This window comes from Aulostomus chinensis, chromosome 19 (genome assembly GCF_037954235.1).
Source record: "Aulostomus chinensis isolate RoL2024-O1b breed Wild chromosome 19, RoL_Achi_v1.0, whole genome shotgun sequence".
In the NCBI taxonomy this organism is placed as follows: domain Eukaryota; kingdom Metazoa; phylum Chordata; class Actinopteri; order Syngnathiformes; family Aulostomidae; genus Aulostomus; species Aulostomus chinensis.
Window position 1 is genome coordinate 12897420 of NC_141338.1, and position 20820 is coordinate 12918239.

At 41.0% G+C, this 20820-nt stretch overlaps 1 protein-coding gene across 5 annotated transcripts in view; it reads right to left on the bottom strand.

Annotated features, from left to right (window-relative positions):
- The window catches only part of rabgap1 (RAB GTPase activating protein 1), an 80736-nt gene that overhangs the window by 41922 nt on the left and 17994 nt on the right, over positions 1-20820 (bottom strand). For all 5 annotated transcript variants that reach the window (XM_086187096.1, XM_086187093.1, XM_086187094.1 and 2 more), the window contains 8 exons: positions 15154-15314; positions 12256-12366; positions 10766-10832; positions 10539-10641; positions 9840-10009; positions 9570-9738; positions 7164-7257; positions 5237-5387 (listed from right to left, as the gene is read on the bottom strand). In XM_086187096.1, the coding sequence (XP_086043222.1) occupies positions 5237-5387; positions 7164-7257; positions 9570-9738; positions 9840-10009; positions 10539-10641; positions 10766-10832; positions 12256-12366; positions 15154-15314 (1026 nt within the window). The remainder of the gene's footprint in view (positions 1-5236; positions 5388-7163; positions 7258-9569; positions 9739-9839; positions 10010-10538; positions 10642-10765; positions 10833-12255; positions 12367-15153; positions 15315-20820) is intronic.

The following is a 20820-nucleotide window of genomic DNA, read 5'->3' on the forward strand; positions in this document are numbered from 1 at the left end:
TACACCATTTTAAGACATGATATACCCGCATTTTACAACTGTGTTGGCTGATAGCAGATATTTACCAGTGTTGATATGCTAATTCAATATGCTAATTTCATTTTGGTTTGTAAAGCTGCATACTGTTAGTTTGCTAACCCTTCCATTATTATTTTTCTTTGAAAAAAAAAAACAGTAACACCATGCCAATTTCTATATCAGCACGATAAAAAAGAAACAGAAAAACCATAGAGAAATGGCTTTTAGCCATAAAAATGAAAAGAATCTCAGAAACGCAGACAGTTTATGCACTATTACTTATACGATCACTTAGAGCAATACCAAAATAAGGCAAGCCTGTTCAGGGTTACAGTATTACGCAGTCACAGATAGACACAGACACATTACTGAAGGACGATAACATAACATTCCACTAAAATTAGATAAGACAATACTTCATTAATTCCACAGGGACACTACGGGCGTGAAAGATATTACTAAGCAATTTTATCATTTGACTGTCTAAACTTTCTGGGATTAATTTCACTTTATTTTTTCATGCTGGGAAATGGCTTCAGAGTGGGATAAAACAAATATAAGGGCATTTCCATGTTAGACCCAAGGCTGTGTAGCAGAACCCACGCACAGTCTTAGAGCATGTAGACACGTTGGGCTTAGAGAGAGAAAAAGCCAAGAAGATGATGTGATAAAACACAAATGAGCAGGCAAAAAAAAACAGAGGCGGGAAGACAGGAGCACAAATAGGTCAAGGTAGGAGAGGGAAAGAAAGAGAGAGAGAGAGAGAGAGAGAGAGAACACAAATTCAAAATGATCATGAAGACAGACAGTCAGAGAAGCCAACACTCACATGATTTTTATGGGTCAGGCACGTAATTAAAAGTGCTGGTTTTGGCTCTCAACAAGAGTCACCACTCCAAATCTATCAGTTTGTACAAGAGCCGATTCATTGGTCAGCTCTTTCCAGATATACTGGTATCAGTGTAAGTATTGGCCTATGTGCACTAATGTAAAAACTGCTGCTTCACAGATTGCAGAAAAGATCATTTAGTGACTTAAGACTAGGGCCCAACCCATTAATCGGCCAGCCGATTTAATTGGCCGATTATAGCTATGAGAGAATATTTGGCCGATTTTAACACGTAATTTTTCAGTGATAAAATGCTGTTAATATGGTGTTTTTCTTAGAAATGATGTCCTTGTGTATCCAGTAGAGGCTTTTAACTTATGGCGCTGAAGAGGAAAAGGCTTTTTTGGTCAAAGTAATAACTTCATGGGGGAAAGAAAATGTGAACGCACGTTGAGAGGACATCCGAGAGGTGCATTTCAAATCATGTTTTACCAGAGACATTTATGACATTGTTTATCCACCTGCCTATTACCTACAAATATGCACTTACTCACCTCTTAATTAGACACTGTGTAATGTAATGCACACCAATAACAGCCCTACCATGAATTCTACAATAAATGTTTGACTTTGTAATTGCTGACACTGTCAGAGAGACTTCTTTATGTTTACTGAGAGGATAGTGGGTGTTGCCCTTTGATTTAAATCTCGGTACAAGTGTTTGGAACTATATTTGAGCCATCAAAAGCAGGTTTTTCTTTTTTTGTATGAAAAATGTAAAAAAAATAAATAAAAATTTTAAATTAGCTGATATATCCATTGCCTGACTTTTTTTATTCCCTAATTATTCCCTATTGAAATCGGCATTGGCCCCAAAAAATCCATATCTGTTAGGCCCCATTTGGAACAGACTGCTGGATTATCTCCAGCTAAGTGTGTACCAATTTTTGGTCAGCCCAGTGCAGTCTATGGCACAGGTGTCAGAGGACGACTCAGCAGTGGGACAAACCGGTGTCTTCATGCCAAGTTCCCAACCAGGGTATGAAATACAAATAGATGATTATTCATTGTTTGTTAGCGCGTTTGTGAGATGCAATGCAGGAAATGAATGGTGCCATCTTTAAGAGTGGAGGCCAATGTGTGTACTTGTAGAACTAAGTAGCAGCTAGGTATAAATTATAAAATTAATAGGAGTTGAAAAAACACTTGACATTTTCCATTTTTCACTAGTTTGTGAAGAATACAAGTATATGTGCCTTCACTGTGCATGTCCACATAATTCAACACAGTGGTTTTCAATCATCAAGCTGTAAAACAACATCCTCTCTTCAGAAAGCCAAACAATAATAATTACATAACTGCAGTTCAATAAGAAAAAAGGGTTACACAAAAACCAAAAACATTAGCTTTGTGGTATGAAGTAAAAACATCATACTTGTGTTGGCCACAAATTTTCAAGTTTGAGTAATTCTTTTGACTTTTATCAGTCTTATTATTTCTGTCAATAAATCTGTCATTGAAAATTTGCAATGCACAAATGGGAAACTGGGTTTTAAAAAATGATGACATTTGCCATAATATTTATGGTTTAATATTTGTGTAAAATCATGCTGAGAAGTTTCAATTGGCTGTTATGTAAAAAGCCATACTGCTGCTCCACACATTAAAGAGAGTTGCCTTTAATGCTCTCCTGTGTACTGCAACACCCTAATAATTAGAACTGGTTGGCACTGGACCAGCATGTTGCCATACCCATACCTTTGTCAGTCAATTCAAGTAGCTAAGGCAGAATATGGGCCACCTCTACAATGGCCATAGAGGTTTCATGGTTACTAGTGAAGTGTTAATTGGTCTGCCTCCAAAGTAAGAGTGGGACTTCCAGTACTCCAAGGCAGGGACACTCATTTCAGGGGATTAATGAGGGTTCGGTGGGTTGAGAAAAGGTTAAATTTACAGTCCTACAGCTCTGTTCCCACTTTCATCAATGCCCTTTATTCTGAAATGTAAATGGACAGCATGTTCAGAGAGCGCGAGAGCAGGTCGCTAGCTAGGACAGGATGTGCATACCGCACAAACACACAGACACAGACTCAGACTAACTATAGAAAGGAAAACAAAACTAATTAGTGGCTGGCACATTAGTGTGGTATGCACACATTTTAAAAACAAATCAAAAAGTGACAGAATGATTAAGCCGTGACAAGATAACATCTAATTGGTAACAACTGCAAAGGCCTTTATCAATAAATATGATATGCAAACTATCATTATGCAATGTGTTTCAGTACTGTTTAGAGCCATTCAGCATGTCATTGTGTGTCCTAATTATTGTTTGATAAACAAATAAATGTAACTTCACTGCTCCATCATACTGTCCTCTAACTATTCTTGGCTACATTGCCCATCCTGACTCTGGGGAGACTAAATAAATCACAAATCGTCTGTTGGAGTTAGATAAAGGGGCACGTGTGCTACACACTTTTCTCTCTACATGGTTGCTGGCTGACGCACAAACTCAGTGTGCTTTAAAGCTTCTGCAGTCAATCCCTGTTCGACTTTCTGCGATCTGTTGCTATTGTTGCGTGAGTAAAAGTTAAGATTCCATTCATGCCATTAATGTTAACAGAAAATCAGCATGTTACAAAAAAGGAAACCAGCAAAGACACAGAAGGAAAAGTGAGAGAAAGAAATGTGATCAGGGCGGGTTTAAGGCCCAATCACCCCAGGGCAAGTAGAATACCATGTCAGGCTACTCACTAGTTGGGCAAGTTATAAAAACAAGGACAAGACACAGTGAGGAAAAAAGTCATTTTTGTGTTCTAATCACTTTTGTGTTCTCCAGATTAAAAAAAAAAAAAAATTAAAAATTAAAAATATCAAGGTGTTTACTTTTACCCCGGTCAGTCCACCACCTGAACCATGACAAGGATACTCAGGGATACGATGCACTTCACCATGACTGGTCTTCTTGATGCACAACTCCCTTTACATACCAACCATCGGCTGAAATCAAACGTGAAAGCTGGGGTGTTCATTCTTTTTTCAGCCAAAGGCCTCTGTCAGTTGACTCATGACTTTATTGTGAGTTGATGAGGTAAACATGTGGTGCAGAAGTAGAAAACCCTTACAGTGCCAGCTCCTGTTCAGAATATCACTCTGGTGCTGAGTTGCCACCAGTCCAACAGGATTATGAGTGCTGAATAAGCATGTGTGGCAAAAACTAGAGAGGTAAGTCACATAAATGAGAATAAGAATAATTGTTTTGGATGCATTTGCTTCGTGTGTTTATTTAGTAAAGAAGCAATTGAAAAGCAAACATGTTTTTTTCCCTCATCCTCTGAGCAAGAGAACTCCAGCTTCAGTAGCACTTAAAAGGTCAAACTTTACACTTTTATTCCTGAGGGGGTTATACATATCCTTCGTAGTTCATTTAATGACACTTAATCCCTATAAATGTTCTTAATCTATTGACAGTAGTCTCTGATTCATGGGACAATGAAAAGAGATCAAACTTCGCCTTATCGTAATATCGTAATCAACACAAAGACTTCTGAACTTTGTTTTTAGCATTTATTATTACATGTTCACATGTATGTTCTGGAAAATGCTAAACTGAGTATCTGAATAGATATGGTTGGTTGGCTCGCTCACTCACTCGGAGTGTATTGTAATTCTACAGTTTTTATTTTGCAAGTATGCGCCTTGCTTCACGTCTGTGACACACACTTCTTGTTGTGATTCATTTACCAAAATAAAGATGAAGCATAACAGCTTCAGCTTTTGTTTGTGTTATTTGACAACCGCGAGTAAAACCATTTTTGTATTGAACAGGATGACAGTGAAATTGATGTTTGACTAGCCTATTTCCAGACCCTGAGGTTGAGTTACTGAGTGTGAGAGAGTACAGCAGCAAAGACAAACATCTTAACACCACCAAGACCCCAGGGTACCTCCCGCAGCAGACACTGACTTTACATAAGAACAGCAGACAAAGAGCCGAAACACAAAAAAGTTACACAGAGCATCTCTCTGTTCTCCACACATGGGAAGTCTATCAACATACAGCAGGGCTTAAACCAAACCATCCAAGTTGCTGTGACAATTGGCTTGGACAAAAAAAATGCCCTTACTGAAATGATTGTAACTGAACAATAACATTTCACATCACAGATCAATCCTTTTAAGTGTCTTACAACAACGATTCTCTGGCACAGGTCAGTGCCCAAGTTGCAAAACTGAATAGATTGCAAAACTCAGTGTACTGTATCTGCGGTCTTATTTGACCTTCTTGCAGCTATGAGCCATAGCTAACATCATGACTGTTGGAGGGCTGCTTTGTACATTTGGTGTGTCCTGATGATAAAGAGGCACACTTTGGTTTGGGCTTACCTTGGTAATAAGTGTGCGGTACTCTTCCACCTGGTGGTCATTGTTATGGCAACCAGCCAGGAGCTGCCACACCTCCCCACGGAGAGCCTCGGGAATGCCGCTCCGCACCAAAGCTGGCAGCTGCCTGGGGCGCACTGACAAGTTCATATGCCTGGAAGAAGAGAGGGAGAGTCAGCCATAGCATTATATCTTTACTTCAACTTTATGTAGTCATTCTCGTTCAATCAGGCAGAGTGACGACGACCACGTTTGGTACAGTCACATACAAGCAGCTTTTCTGTGTTAACCTGCTTATAACCAAAAACGTCTTTTCTCCCTCATATTTTGACTTCAGTAACTTTTTAACTCTGACATTTCGACATTAGTTTTGCTTGTTCTTACCTCAGCCATATTTCTATTCATTGCACAATTGGCCATCAATAAAAAAGATGAAAAAGAAGTGACAGCACCACACACAGAGGCTCATTTTGATACATTTCTTCTACCTTCACCTGTAAAGCCTCATACTTTTATATTAAGATAACTTTAGTTTTAGGTAACACACTCCAAGTACCCTACGAAGTTAATTAAGTTGAATAGCCTCAATTCAGACAAAAGCCACTTTAACACATAGAATCTCTAAATCCGTCAGTAAAAATTCAATTATGATGCACCGTAAATTTACACAAAACCGAACAACGCTGGTACAATGACACCCTAGGTGCAAATTCATATGATATCCAGTGTTTCGTAACACAGGCGTGATGTCCAAACACAACAGCGACAGTGTCTAGAGCGAGCTGTTACGCCTGTTACTACCTCCGCTGCCGGCTCAGTGTGGGAACGTTCTGTCCTCGCAGTTCCGTCTCTGCACTTTTACACAGACAGCGAGGCGAAACGGCGCCACTAAAATCCTGACTTGAACAGGTTGTGTAAAAGGAGACAGAAGATAGAATTAAGAGATGTAGTGAGAAGGAAAAGTTTTACTTGGAGGTACATCCGCACATACCTACCAACTGCTTGACTGGAGCTGACAGAAAATCCCTGAAGATTCTTTCACTTTGCAAACCCCCCTTTCTTAATTCACTCCTCTCTACTTTCTGAGTTTGCTTTGTTTATTTATTCTGAGCATCAGGTTATGCAATATGTGGCATTTTCTCCTAAGACTAAGAAGGGAAACAAAAGTGCACTCTGTGTGTGTGTGTGTGTGTGTGTGTGTGTGTGTGTGTGTGTGTGTGCGCGCGTGCGTGTGATGAAAGTAATGCCAGACCTGTTCCTTAGGGGCATAAGATTGAAAAGGGCTTTCTGTGATTTTCCTCTGTGTGCTCCCTGAGCTCTCACAATGCTTCAACACACACACACACACACACACACACACACACACACACACACACACACACACACACACACACACACACACCTATCATTTGCACAAAGCCTGGTATTATGACAGGCAAGTCCTATGACTTCTCTTTACTTAGACATCTTTTTATCAGACGCAAGACAAATCCCCCCCCCCCCCCCCCAAAGACCCCAGTGTTTTAATGGTTACATGAACACTTGAGGGGCATTAAAAATATTTGAATCCCACTAATTCTGTGTTTCCCCTGATAAATATGCCAAACATGACAACAGTCGAAAAGAAAGAAAGCAGCTTGCAGTGTAGTGTGCACGTACAAGTGTGTGTGTGTGTGTCTTAATGTACAGCTAATTAAAGCCGGCACAGATTCCATTTAGTTCATCGTAAGCTTTTGATTAAAAACAAATGCAGGAATGGGAAGGGGAAGCTATCTTAATAAGCTGCTTATCGAGACCTCCTGCTTGCAGCTCTGTCTTTCACATGCAGTTTGTCCCCCCCCCCACACACACACAAAGATGTGTGTGTATGTATGTGTACATTAAACACAATACTAATAGAACGGGAAGGGCAATGGGGACGAAGCCTTACCATTTGGATAACAAATCTCCCCAGGTCTCCAGGATCTTCTCAGCACACTCCTTGGAAACGTCACCTGACCCACTGAGTAACGGCTCATCATTATCTGGAAACCAAACAACAAAATATGCAATTTTCCTATTTAAAAGGTTTAAAGAACATTCACCTTCATATATAATCTATCAGTGCCCCTTCATATGAGTGTCACAAAATCCCTACCCATTTGTCCCAAATGTACCTTCCTGATTTATAACCATTTCAAGCTGTAATTGTTCAAGTTTTATAATGTGTTTTCATTTACTTCTTTATTTCTTCATCTGAACTGCTGTAGCAGCTTTGTAAATATTTTTGTTCTATCTTAATTTGAAAATCCACACGGGTGCATGCATGACTAATGTTATTTTATTATCTCCACTGTGTTATCTAAATATTCACAACAGGCGAGAACGCAAAGTCCAAAATGTGACACAAAATGTACCAAAATGAAAGTAGGCCATAAACAAACGCATTTTCGATACACCAGACACAAAAAGCACCCCAATTATGCTCTCTGCCTTTCATCCTCATTGCTATAGCTCACATTCATACAAAAATACATACACACACACAGTAACACAAACAACACCTCTGCTGTAGTGAGGTCAAAACGAGCTGTCCTATGCAGCACTGGTCTCCAGCTGGGAGATGAGTGCTCAGGGACCGTCTGCGAATAAAAGACTTCCCTTAAAAATATTCATTAACTTTTCTCACGTACCTAAAGTGGTCTTCCATTTGTTAAATTAAGGCCTTTGAACAGAAAAGGAAAAAGGATTTACATTCCTTTTTTCTTAAAAAATATTCTATAGCCTTGCTCCTACATGGAAGCATCGCCAACTTCTTAGCAAGAGTTGAGCCGTCAGTATGTTAAAATCCTTGTGTGAAATTTCCTGGATTGATAAATACAGTTTTGTTCAAATGTTATGATTTTTCCCCTTTTGCATCAAAGTTAAACCTGTTTTAGTCGTGAATAAAAACAAGACTGTTTCAAAATTAGAAATAAATACAGTATTTTGCAGGGAAGACGAGAATGATCTAGTCTGAGAGCTTATGTCAGGTATCACAGCTCTGACTGAGTGTTCTTCATGTAATCGCCAGCCCCCTGTTAAATAAATATTTGAAACAAAGTATTCCTCAAAAGACTGAAAATTCTGGATGCTTCTAACCATAAGTTGTTGGGTGGTTAATTTATTGTCACCAAGCTGTGTAGATGCTAGTGTTATACTTGTTTCCTCAAAGGTCACGCTGCAGCTCCACTATCATCTCTCAATGTAGCTTGAAGATGCTATGACCTTTGAAAAATATCCTCCGTGGATTCTTTCAGTCACTAATTAAAGCTCGTGATCATCGGTAAGAGTTTTGACGCTCAGCTGTAGCTGATAGGTTAGCTTTTCTTTACTTCTTCCAAAAAAAGGCCAACATGGCAAAGTGAAGTATGAAGCACTGACTTGTCAAGCTCAGCGACCACCTATTAGGTAACGGGTGTCATTCAGTGGAAATTAAATGAACTGTGTCACAATGTGAAACTGTGAAAGCGACGTAATTGTTTATGTAACAGCTCTCCTCCTGCTTACTCTTTCACTGACAGCTCTATTCGGGGCTCTCTAAGATTTTACTCAAAAATTTTCATCTTTTCCATCCCTCTGAGGGAAACAACTGAGAAAATGTTAAAATTCTAAGAATTTTAAAAAAAATTAACACTTGTGTTACTATAGTCAACTCTTTGTGAAGGATGTTTGTGAAAACAGCCCATGATCTCCCATGGGATTTTCATCCCCTGATGAATTCTATATCTGGTACAGCCTCACCAGCGGGTGTTTTTATTCTTTATATTAAATATCAGTGGATCATCAGCTGTGGCTGACTCTCCCTCTCTTCTTCCAGTGCAAACCATGTTCTTCTACTAGTGAGTTCTGGAAGTTCATGTCTGTGATCAAGGCTCATACACATTTTTATATTTAAAATGTAAAGATGTCTGTTCAACATGTATTAGTTAAGAACATTTCCTGGAACGTTCCATCATTGTATGGTCTTATCTATTTATACATTTTGATAAACAGTACCAGGCATGGAAATACTGTGACTTTTCCAGATTTTATGACCGAGCAAACCATGAATGATTGTCAGTACTTATGAGGTATATTATCTCATCAGTTAAATGTTGTGTTATGAATCACAACCTAGTAGACTGAGATGTACAAACATATAAAACCAGTTTCACGTGATGTCATGTTTGAAAAGTTCTTTCTTTTTCTGTCGGGCCCACGTACAGACCTGGAACTCCTCAATGTCAGGATTTCATTTTGAACAAATTGGTATCTCTCTGTAGAGTGTACTTTACTTTGACATTGAGAAAGAGAGAGAACAAAAGTAGCCAATCACCTTCCTCTTCATCATCCTCAGGTGGTGAGGGAACCATGGTACCGGGCCCACCAGGCAGGATGCCAGGACTAGCTGTGGTCTTCCTTTTCTCCCTCTCTGTCTCACTTTCCAAACTCACCACCTCATAAAGTGTGTCAGAAGCAGGACTCTTACGCTCCTTACGCTCCATCTGAAGAGAAATACATGTACTTATATATCAAACATTCCATCTGAACTGGTGCAATTTACAGAGACCGGCCATTGTACTGATAGTGCCATGACTTGACATACCTGTCGTAGTTTAAGGTAGAAGGTCTCTGTGTGGCTACGCTTGCCAAAGGGCCAGAACAGCCTGTCGTTTGGGGAGCAAACACGGACCCTGGTCTCCAGCAGGAACCGGACCGGCTCCTCCACCTCTGTGATCACCAGGTCCACTGCTGTCGTCATGTACATGAATTTGTCTACAAAAAACGAGAAAAACCTATTGAAATATCATATCCCCATTAGTGATTCACTTCTACTTCTAATAAATACATGTAAGCAAACCCAAAAATCTCTCATTAATGAAAATATTAACTGTACTTATTGTGTTTGAAGCTGGATTTGTGTTTTGCTTGCAGCACGAATGGCACAAAGTCAACGTGAGTTAATGTGACAATCTTGTTTTATGAACAATTTTCCAGCTATATTCATCTACAATCACCATAGCATTTGCCTTGTACGCTACATTATTTTTAACAAGGCAAGGTGCAGTTTTCATGCTTATTACTCGTAGCCATAATTTTATCCTCAACTGTTCATTCACTGTTTAATTTGAGGATTTGTGCAACCAGTGGAAAGTGACTTTTATGCTTGGAAAAGTGTCAGACTTTAATGTGAAAATTTGAGCGAATAAACAAGAAATATCTGATGAAAAATGAGGCAAGGAAATAAGAGCTGTTGAGGATCATTCTGTTTTATTTGAATTTCTGACAGGTTTTTGGCTGTTACCTTTGGGCGTTTCCTCATTCACAGCCTGGAACTGAGGCGTGTTAGGGTTCCAACTTCCTGTGATGATGTAAGACTTCCCGTCAGAGCTCTTTCCCATTGACTCCTAAAGTGAGAAAAAAATAGTTGAAGGAAGTTAGTTATCGCTGACTATAAATACACACATACACATACACACACACACACCGACATGAACACACACGCACGCACACAAAGACAGTATCACTCACCAGGTCTAGTAGGTGCATGTCGCTGTTCTTCACATTTTTCCCTGGGCTGAGCAGGAGACCAAAACACCTGGAGACGAAGCGTACACAAGCACAAACAAACAGAAAGATGCAATTACATAAGAGAAATGAAGGGGGGACAGAGCGAGACAAGAAACAGAAAAATAAAACATCACATTTGTTACCATAAATAACAGACTGATCCTCCATCACACAGACCAGAACACAGAGAGCAATAAACACAGAGCCTCAATCTCAATCTTCTCTTGGTTCATCGGGTAATAGAAAAATCACTGTGAAAACAGAAGTTTGCACAAAGCTGACAGAATCTTCAAACGTGAATACGTTTATTTGAACGGGGAAAATGAGGGTCTGAAAGCAGGGATGACCCTCTTATTATAAAGAGTGTTTGGTTGTGTTCTCAGCAGACCCCTTCCATGTTTTCCTCTCATAGAGATAAATCTAAGTCTTTCGCATCAATCTAGATCAAGGCTGTCCCAAAGTGGTGCCTGCTGACCAAATGTAGCCCACCATTAGGTGTGATTTAAAATGACAGTGGTAATAATATCATGAGCAACAGGCAAGCTAATAAAAATTAAAAGAATAATCTAAAAACTAGACTGCTTGACTGTTTTCGTCTCAGTAAGTCAAAACTGATCTGTAAATACAATTCTTTTTCTTTTTTGATCAGGCATTTGCTCATGTCAGTTTTGTGCAACTGTTAGAAAAAAACTGGGGGACTGGAACCTATCCCAGCAGCCTTCGGTTGAGAGGCAGGGTTCACCTTGGGCGGGTGGCCAGTCCATCGCAGGGCTAACACATATAGATAGACAGCCATTGTACATATATGCATGATGACCATCATAATCAGCAACATTAGCAAACCCAGCTATGCCTCAATGTGGAGGAACCCGGTGTACATGAGGTTAATTTTAACATCCCCATCATAGAACCAGGTACTGAAACTGCAGATACAGGTACTGGTTCCTCCCTAGATGCTCCAAAATCAAAGTCAGTGTAGAGGGATCCAAGCAATACTGGGTGACGCACATGAAAATGCTTCAGGTGCATGTTTGGCTATTTCAAACAACCGGTGTACTTCAAAACGCATGCTTCAGCAGTACATTTGCAGCCTTAGGTGGTGTTTATTATAATAAGTCTCCTGAAGGCAGAGTTGTTTTCCTATTAAAAGGTTGTCTCTGTTAATCAGAGGGAACCATAGAACAGCATTGGTCACAAGGACTCAATAGTACCCAAACACTGAATCCAGTTTTCTCTGTGTACCAGCAAAGAACCAACACCAATCAAAATGAAGTGTGAAGCTAATGATGAGATATGAGGAAAATTCCGGTATCTGCAGGTCCAGATGTGAAGCTCCTCTTTAAGTGTGTGTGTGTGTGTGCGTGTGTGTGAGCGCGCGCGCGCGCACGTGTGTGTGTGTGTGTGTGTGTGTGTGTGTGTGTGTGTGTGTGTGTGTGTGTACTGCCTTTTACCTCTCTATAGCCAGTTCCTTATTGGATGTCTGCTGGACATAAATGACTATTTTCTTGTCCATCCCTGCACGTAATTTGAAGCTCTGCTTGTCTTTGTCTTTTGCTACAGCACTGAAGATGAGAAGAAAAAAAAAACCTATATTAGTACCAAAATCAACAACAGCAACAAACGCAAAAATGGCTGTGAGACAAGCACAAAGAAAACACAGTTTTAATGATTTCAATACTGGGAAAAAATAAAAAAAACACGAAAACCGATATTTTACAAACCAAAATATACAATTAAAGCAACCAAACTAATGGAGTGGACATCTCTGCCAGTGGAATTTGTTACAGATCAGTCTGTCAACCAGCCATATTCAAAATAAAGAACAAAGCGCACATTTATAACAGGCCCATTTATCAAATGAAAAGCTTGCAAGAAGGGTTTCTAAACATTCTGTGGTCCTGGTTCTCTTTCCTGTCCCATTTTAAGAGCAGGGAAGCAAGAGAAGCAGATCTGAGAGAGGAACAGTAATCAACATTCTCCAAACCCTCACTGACACAAATCTGAGGTTGAAATAAAGGGTTCCATTATGAAGAGATCCTTTTCATAAAAACATCCATTTTGAATGTATTGCACTACCTTTTCAAACTCCTCCGATTTTCAGGCAGCTTCGAGAATAAATTACCTCTTTGAAAAAGGGACTTAAACAATAAGACTGACTTATAGGGGCCTGCCACTACAGTCAGTTAGATTCATTCATATCATCACTGATACATTTGGTTCATTTTGTATTTATTGCGGTTCGGTTTCACAACGCACAAATTCAGGTTGGCCACATAAAAAGAAGCATTTTCTCAGGAGTGTAATTGAAGGGCCTGAAGCAGAACTGTGCGCACAGAAGTCTGTTTATTTGGTTACTAATTTACCTCTGGTAATTGTTAACACTTCCCTCCCACTCCTCACATGACCTGTCGTTTTGTTTACATCTGAGTAAATGCAACATGCAGAAAGCCTGCAACCTCTGTTTTGTTTTGCTTCTTACAACCAGTCGCTGTGTACTCTCCCTGCCATCAAAACCCACTGGGACCTGCTTAGAAACAGACTGAGACCACTTTGGTTCAGGTTTTGATCTACACACCCCACCTTAACGTAAAAATCAGACTGACTCATGGTTTTAGACTGTAAATAACTCATTTGATATAAACAAACAAACCTGTTTACACCAAATTAAATCTATTTGCATTGAATTTCCATGTTATTTTATATATATCGTACTGCATTTCATAAATATCTATAGAGCTTTCATTTCACATCCCAACACAAAGAATAATTACATTTTACATACACAGGAGAGAAAAAAAAAAAACACAAGCAACTGTGTACTTCTATGTGAGAGCTGTTTGCTTTGAATCCAGAAATCTAAAAATAATCAACAGTGCACTAATGAGGAGGAAATATCTGCCTACTAAAATTGGTTTGCTTTGTTTCTCTCACACACACACACACACACACACACACACACACACACGCACGCACATACAGAGTTTTTCAAGGCTGTTTATGAAAACATGGAAGTGCATCAGTAATGTGGAGAAACAAAGCAAAAAAAGGTCAAAAAGATGAGTTGAAGGGAGCAACTACAGGAACTTCTGTTGTGTTCTGCTGGGGGGAAAAGTGCAAGGTTAATTAAAAGAGGTGCTCAAATTTAATTCTACTGTGAGTTATAAGGAATTCCTCAGCAATTTTTTTTCTTTAGGAATATATTTATCATTTCACATCTTATTACATTATTTCATCTATATACCACAATCTATATTTTGTCCATGATTCAATTACGGCTATTTTCTTTAACTCAATAATGTTGCTTGAGATAAATAAGGAACATGGGCGCTAATTTTGTCACTCTAAATTGAATATGGTACAGCTCACACACAATTAGATTAGTATAACAGCATGTTTCCCTTATAGGAAGGAGGTGAATCCCACACCACTTCAACCCTGGAAATATGTCTTTCCTACAACAAATTGAGGAAATTCCAGCTTAAATAGGTCTCCTCGTCCCTGCGTTTGAGTGGGTGTGTAAGAAATGTGGGTCATTTGGGGGCTATTTTTATTTTAAGGTCTTAACATCATTTGTTAGAATCACTGCAAATGAAATGCTTAATGATGATGATGTTTAGAGTTGGGGTCAAATATATTTGAAATTAAAGAACTGCTTGGCCGATGAAATTTTGCGAGTATCCCCAGCCAGTCAAAATTACAAGGAATTTGTAATAAACTTCTGGAGGCGATCTTTATCAAATTGTTGATCCTGGATCCTGAAAACTGTTCTACACCATGGGAAGGATATAGCTATTAGCGGCTTTATTCAGGACATGTCATTGAAATGTTTCAATGAATTCAGTGTCAATGTGAAAAAGAAGAACATTTCAACTTCCTGTCTGTCTTCTGTCACCCAGAGGATCTGGATAAATGCATTGAGGCCTCTTATTTTATTTAACAAGAGTCACAGGTTTGAAGCTCCCTGTGTCAGGCGGATCATGTTCTGAATCGGTAATGGGAAGAAATTTCAGGGACAGATTTTGATGATTCTATGTTTATATTCTGTATCTACACAGCGTTCTCAGAGGGGGTGGGGGTGGGGTGGCAGTGTTATGTCCTCTGAGTGCTGTCTGGTTGATTAAGCACTGTAACTTTCAAGAAGGAGTACACCAGGATGTTATTCTTACTTCATCAATTCTACGATTTCATTTGGCATTTGTCCAAAGCGACGTACAACAAAAGCAAGAATTGAGACGGGAAGGAAAGCCTCAGTAAGTAAAAAGTGCTTCTTCAGTAAGAATAATGGTACATGTAGTAATGATTCCATGTTCTACACATCAAAGTATAGAACGTATCCATGTGTGTTTCACCTGAAAGTGCCCTTGCCATCATCCTCCTTGATTTCCAGGCTGACAGTGAAGGTAAACAAGTCACTGTCAGGAGTGAGCAGTGCGGCCTGCTGAGATGACAGTACTGCCTTCTTAGCTGACCGCCGAAACGCTGTAGCGAAGCTGTACAGTATCCGACTCACCTGCAGACACCAGAGAGAAACACACACACACAAACACACAACAATCAAAAATCACGCTCGTACTAATACATGTGTACCAGCTCATTCTCTCTTAAGTCATACGTATTCGCCAAAGGGTTACCAGGTATCTGTGTGAACTATCGTGATCTGTGATTTAATCAGTTAGTTAAATTATAGGGAGAGACAAAACAGCTACCATCATCAGTAAACTTGTATATTTTAAGAGAGAAAAGAATATGTAGGCGTGGAGACAAGTGCTGCATTTGTCCACTCAGTTAAGAAAAATGTTTCAGTTGATGATATTTTTCAGGCAATTTTGAAATGAATAGTGTTCGTTTAACCTGTTTTTTTTAGTAACAAGAGGAAAACATAATTTCTAAGCATCTCCTGTAACACCTTAAGATGTCATTTACTAACATCTGACCACGTTAATTAATGCTCCTGTACCACCACCCCCACTTTGTTACGTTCAGTTCTGAACAAATGCAACAATGAAACATAGAAACAACCATTCAAGTGATAATATGAAGTGTCTTAAAGCAAAAACCTAGAGGATTTTTTTGTTGTTTTGGCACATACTTGGCAGCTTCAGTGGCTGAAATGGTTTTAGGACTATTGATGTTTAGAAGCCAGAAATATGAGCTCCAGCAAAGTAATCAATGTCATTAGAATTGATCAACAACAACAGCAAACCATTTCAGGTCTGTTACAGACATTTGGTGATGTGGGGCACTAAAAACCTACTGACCCAATAGTCTACTGACTAACCTATTTACTATTTAAATTACTGTCATTTAACTTTGAATCTGAATGTGGAGGCACTGCAGGGCCCTGCTAGATCTTCAACAGACTAGGAGGTAGAAAACTAGGTGGTACTGATTTATTTACTGTGGCTAACTGAATATACTTTTTCAGGCATGACAGATTCCAATGTGAGCTTTTCATTTAGTCCAAAATGGTTTATTTTTGATTTTTTTATTAAATGGACATATAAGACAATTAACAGCACAGTTCCAGCAGTGCACAAGTATGTGGAAGAAGGAGATGGCTGTCATCCATAAATGGTCTTTTTTGTTTTACAAGCTTTCTAACTTCTCCTACACAATGCCTTTTGTTCTCTGCACAGTTGAAGGACGTTAAGAAATCAGTGGGGGTTTTGTTATCAATACAAAAGCAGGGATCTGGGTTTATTAAATGGGGGATGAGTAGAGTGTGCTGAGGTGACCCCCTGCATCTATGAAATGATGATTTATAACATAGCTTGAACAAAGGAACTGTTGTTCTGCATTGTTCTATCAAAGCTACAGTCAAAGCCAAACACTTTAAATGTCCCCAATATCCCTGTTATATTTGTTGAGTTCAAAATGAGCTTTAATAGGATAAGGACCATTGTTTAGCAAAATAACCACATGCTGTGTCCCTGTACATTTTTTATGTTCATGCACACTTTCAATTATATCCTACAACTACAGAGGTAACAATGACTTATTTTGATTTAAGAAACTGCCTTTATTTATGATGCTGAAGAGCTCTGAGGCAACATAATGCAGCACGTTTAGCTCTGTGTCATTTTGACAGAAGACTGACTTGTGATCAGCAGAAAGGGGCCTCGCCTGCTCTGTACATCTGTTGTTCAGCTGAAACTCCAGCTACTTTGTTATGCTGCTTTCAGATAGCTCAGAATTCTCAGTATAGACATCAAGATGGAGGTAAAAACAAAAGTGTGTTTTTTTTGACGACTGGCACAGGCTGCTGGCCACTCAGTTAGTGTAATGCAATCCTGTTACAATAAGCATCTTTTAATATCTTGTTGAGAGATGTTTCTGTTCCTTTCTGTCCTAATCTTGGGTCAAAATTAGTTGTTTCACTCTCTAGAACATAACATCTCGCAGTGTTTTACCACATGTATCCACAGCCGCTGCTGTAAACTGGAACTTGACATTAACTTTTTTTAAATTTCCAGTCCAGAGAATCTTTGACAACATTATTCGTGACTTGTTTTCATTCGCTTTTCATCTTTTTCATTGTTGTCATCCTCTGCCTGTGGGGGCAGCAGCCTCATCAAGGAAGCCCAGACTGTCCTCTCCCCAGCCACTTCCACCAACTCTTCTGGGGGAATCCCGAGGTGTTCCCAGGCCAGCCGAGAGATATAATCCCTCCCGTGTGTCCTGGGTCGGCCCCGAGGCCTGCTCCCAGTAGGAGATGCCGGAAAAACCTCCCGAGGGAGGCGTCCAGGAGGCATCCTCACCAGATGCTCGAACCACCTCAACTGACTCCTCTAACATGGAGGAGCAGCGGCTCTTCTCTGAGCACCTCCTGGATGTCCAAGCCTCTCACCCTATCTCTAAGGGAGAGCCCAGCCACCCTGTGGAGGAAACTCATTTCGGCCGCTTGTATTGGCGATCTTGTTCTTTTGGTCATTACCCAGAGCTCATGACCATAGGTGAGGGTTGGAATGTAGATCAACCAGTTAATCAAGAGCTTTGCCTTTTGGCTCAGCTCCCTCTTCACTACAACAGACCGGTTTAGTGCCCACATCCCTGCAGACGCTACCCCAATCTGCCTGTCAATCTCCAACTCCATCCTACCCTCACTTGTGAACAAGATGGTAAACTCCTCCACCTGAGGAAGGACCTCCCTCCTGACCCGGAGTGGGCAGTCAACCCTTTTCCGGCTGAGGGCTACAGCCTCAGACTTTGAGGTGCTGATTCTCATCCCAGCCGCTTCACACTTGGCTGCGAACTGCCCAAGCAAGAAAACCCCATTGCTCCTCCTAAATCTGAGGTTCTACTATCACCCTGACCCTCCTCTCCAGTACCCTGGCGTGGACTTTTCCAGGGAGGCTGAGGAGTGTGATCCCCGATAGTTGGGACACACCCCCTGGTCCCCTTTCTTTAAGATGGGGACCAACACCCCAATCTGCCGCTCCGAAGGCACCGCCTCCAATGTCCACACAATGTTGCAGAGACGTGTCTGCCATGAAAGCCCTCCAACATTCAGAGCCCTGAGATACCCAGGGCGGATCTCATCCAGCCCTGGAGCTCTACCACCGCAGAGTTGTTTCACTGTCTCAGCGACTTCTGCCCCAGAGATTACACACACACACACACACACACAGACACACACACCCCAGTCCTCCCCCAGCTCCTTTTCCTCCATGGAATACATGTTGGTGGGATTCAGGAGTTCCTTAAAGTATTCCTTCCACCATCCAGCTATCTCCCTAGCTGACATCAGCAGCCTCCCATCACCACTGTAGATAGTGTGAGCAAGTTGCCACCTTTCCCCCTTGAGGTGACGGATGGTTAGCCAGAACCTCTTCGGAGCCGACCAATAGTCATCCTCCATGGCCTCACTGAACTCTTCACAGGCCTGAGTTTTTGCCTCAGCGACTGCCACGGTTGCACACCACTTGGCCCGCTGGTACCAGCTGGCTGTCTCTGGAGACCCACAGACCAGCCACACTCTGTAGGCCTCCTTCTTCAGCCTGATGGCTCCGCTTACCTCTGGCGTCCACCAGTGGGTTCAGGGATTACCGCCACGACTGGCACCAGCAGCCTTAAGACCACAGCTCACAACAGCCGCCTCGGCAGTGGCAGAGTGGAACAGGGTCCATTCGGACTCAATGTCCCCCACCGCCCCTGGCATCGTGGTTGAAGCTCTGCCAGAGGTGGGAGTTGAAAATCATCTTGACAGGTTCTTCCGCCAGGCGTTCCTAGCAGACCCTCACAACTCGTTTGGGCCTACCAGGTCTGCACGGCATCTTCTCCTGCCATCTGATCCAACTCATTACAAGATGGTAATCAGTGACAGCTCTGCTCCTCTTTTCACCCGAGTGTCCAGAACATATCTTTCTAAACTGTAGTAATTTTGAAAATTATGAAATTTTTCAAAAGCTGTCTTTCATGGTTATCCTGGGCAGAGAAGCAGACTGAGTAAGTAACCCAGACATCCTTCTCCCCAGCAACATACTCCAGCTCCTCCCAGGAGACCCCAAGGTGTTCCCAGCTGAAATACCCTCCAATTCTTCCAGTGTATTCAGGGTCTACCATGAGAGCTCCTACCACTTGGAATACCTCCAGAGGCAGGCATCCTAATCAGATGCCCAAACCACCTCAGCTGACTTCTCTCATCATGAAAGAACAGCTGTTCTATGCAGAGACCTTCGGCCAATCTCTCAGACTAACCCCACCCACCCTACAGAGAAACTAGTTCTCTCCTTTGGCATCTCATTCTATCAGTCACTACCCAGAGCTTGTGACTGTAGGTGAAGGCTGGTACATCGACTGGTGAATTCAAAGCTTTGCCTTACGCCTGCAGCTCCTTCTTCAGCACAACAGATCCATGCAGCACTCACATTACCGCTGACGCCACACCATGATTTGATTTAATAATTGGGTCACTTGCCTGAGACAAATGAGACAGTTGAGGCAAATAAGATGGTGAATAGATTTGGTTCAGCTTTGATAGTGGGCCACACAGTCACTAAAGGAGAAACTGGGAAGTTTATGTTGGTGCGCAATCAGATAATTCATTTTAAACCAGAGAAATTTCCAATAAATATGTCTCGTTTAAGTACAGCTACTGTTCCAAATAAATTATAACACATTCGCGGATAAATGCGGTGGTCTCAGGGGTTGCTGTTGCTGTTAAAGGGTTGTTTGTAATGGATTTGGGGCTGATAAGAAGCATATGACTAAAACCGCTTTTTTATGAGGAATGAGGGCACCAATGACCTAACTCCGTCTAAAACAATATTTTGAATGAAAGGCAAACAATCCTGCCAAGGGGGTTGAAAGGAAACGAGGGGCAGTGATATTGAGTGGAAGCATGAACAGGAGACAGATATGTCCAGCTGCTAAAAGCAGAATAATTACTTGGATTATCTCTGCGTGAAATGTTTGTGTACATGCATTTGCATTTTAGAGGCAGGATGTGTGTTCCGGGTGAGTTTCTGGGGAACGGGAGAGTCAGATGATTTAGGTTTCAAAAAGAAGCATCTTGAGGCTCTTGATGACACTGAACGCTTCCACAGAGGGACAATCAGGTCAGGAGGCTTTATCTATTCTTCATTATGCCACCTAGTTTCTAAAATGATATTATCATGTGAAAACAATCTACCCCAACCCCCCCCCCCCCACCCCCCCCCCCCCCCCCCCCACACACACACACACAATTTTAGGATTTATACAATACAGGCCATTTTGGAAAATCTAATTTTTTGGGTGAAAAACTGTCTATTCTGCATTGAGGGCTGAAATGGAGGTAAAAAGATGGATCTATAAATGTAGTGGGAATGTGATCTGAAGCAGGACCATAACCCAGTTTCAGGAGTAGGTCCTCTCTTCACTGATTTCATATTTTCGCTCAACCTACTTTATATAAGAAATGACATATTCTTTCCACCCCCAACCTTTGCCTGGGAAGGTTTTTTTGTACTTGATGTGCGTGGTATATGTGGGCATTGCATTACAGCCTGCAGTATATGACAATAACCCCTTGGCAG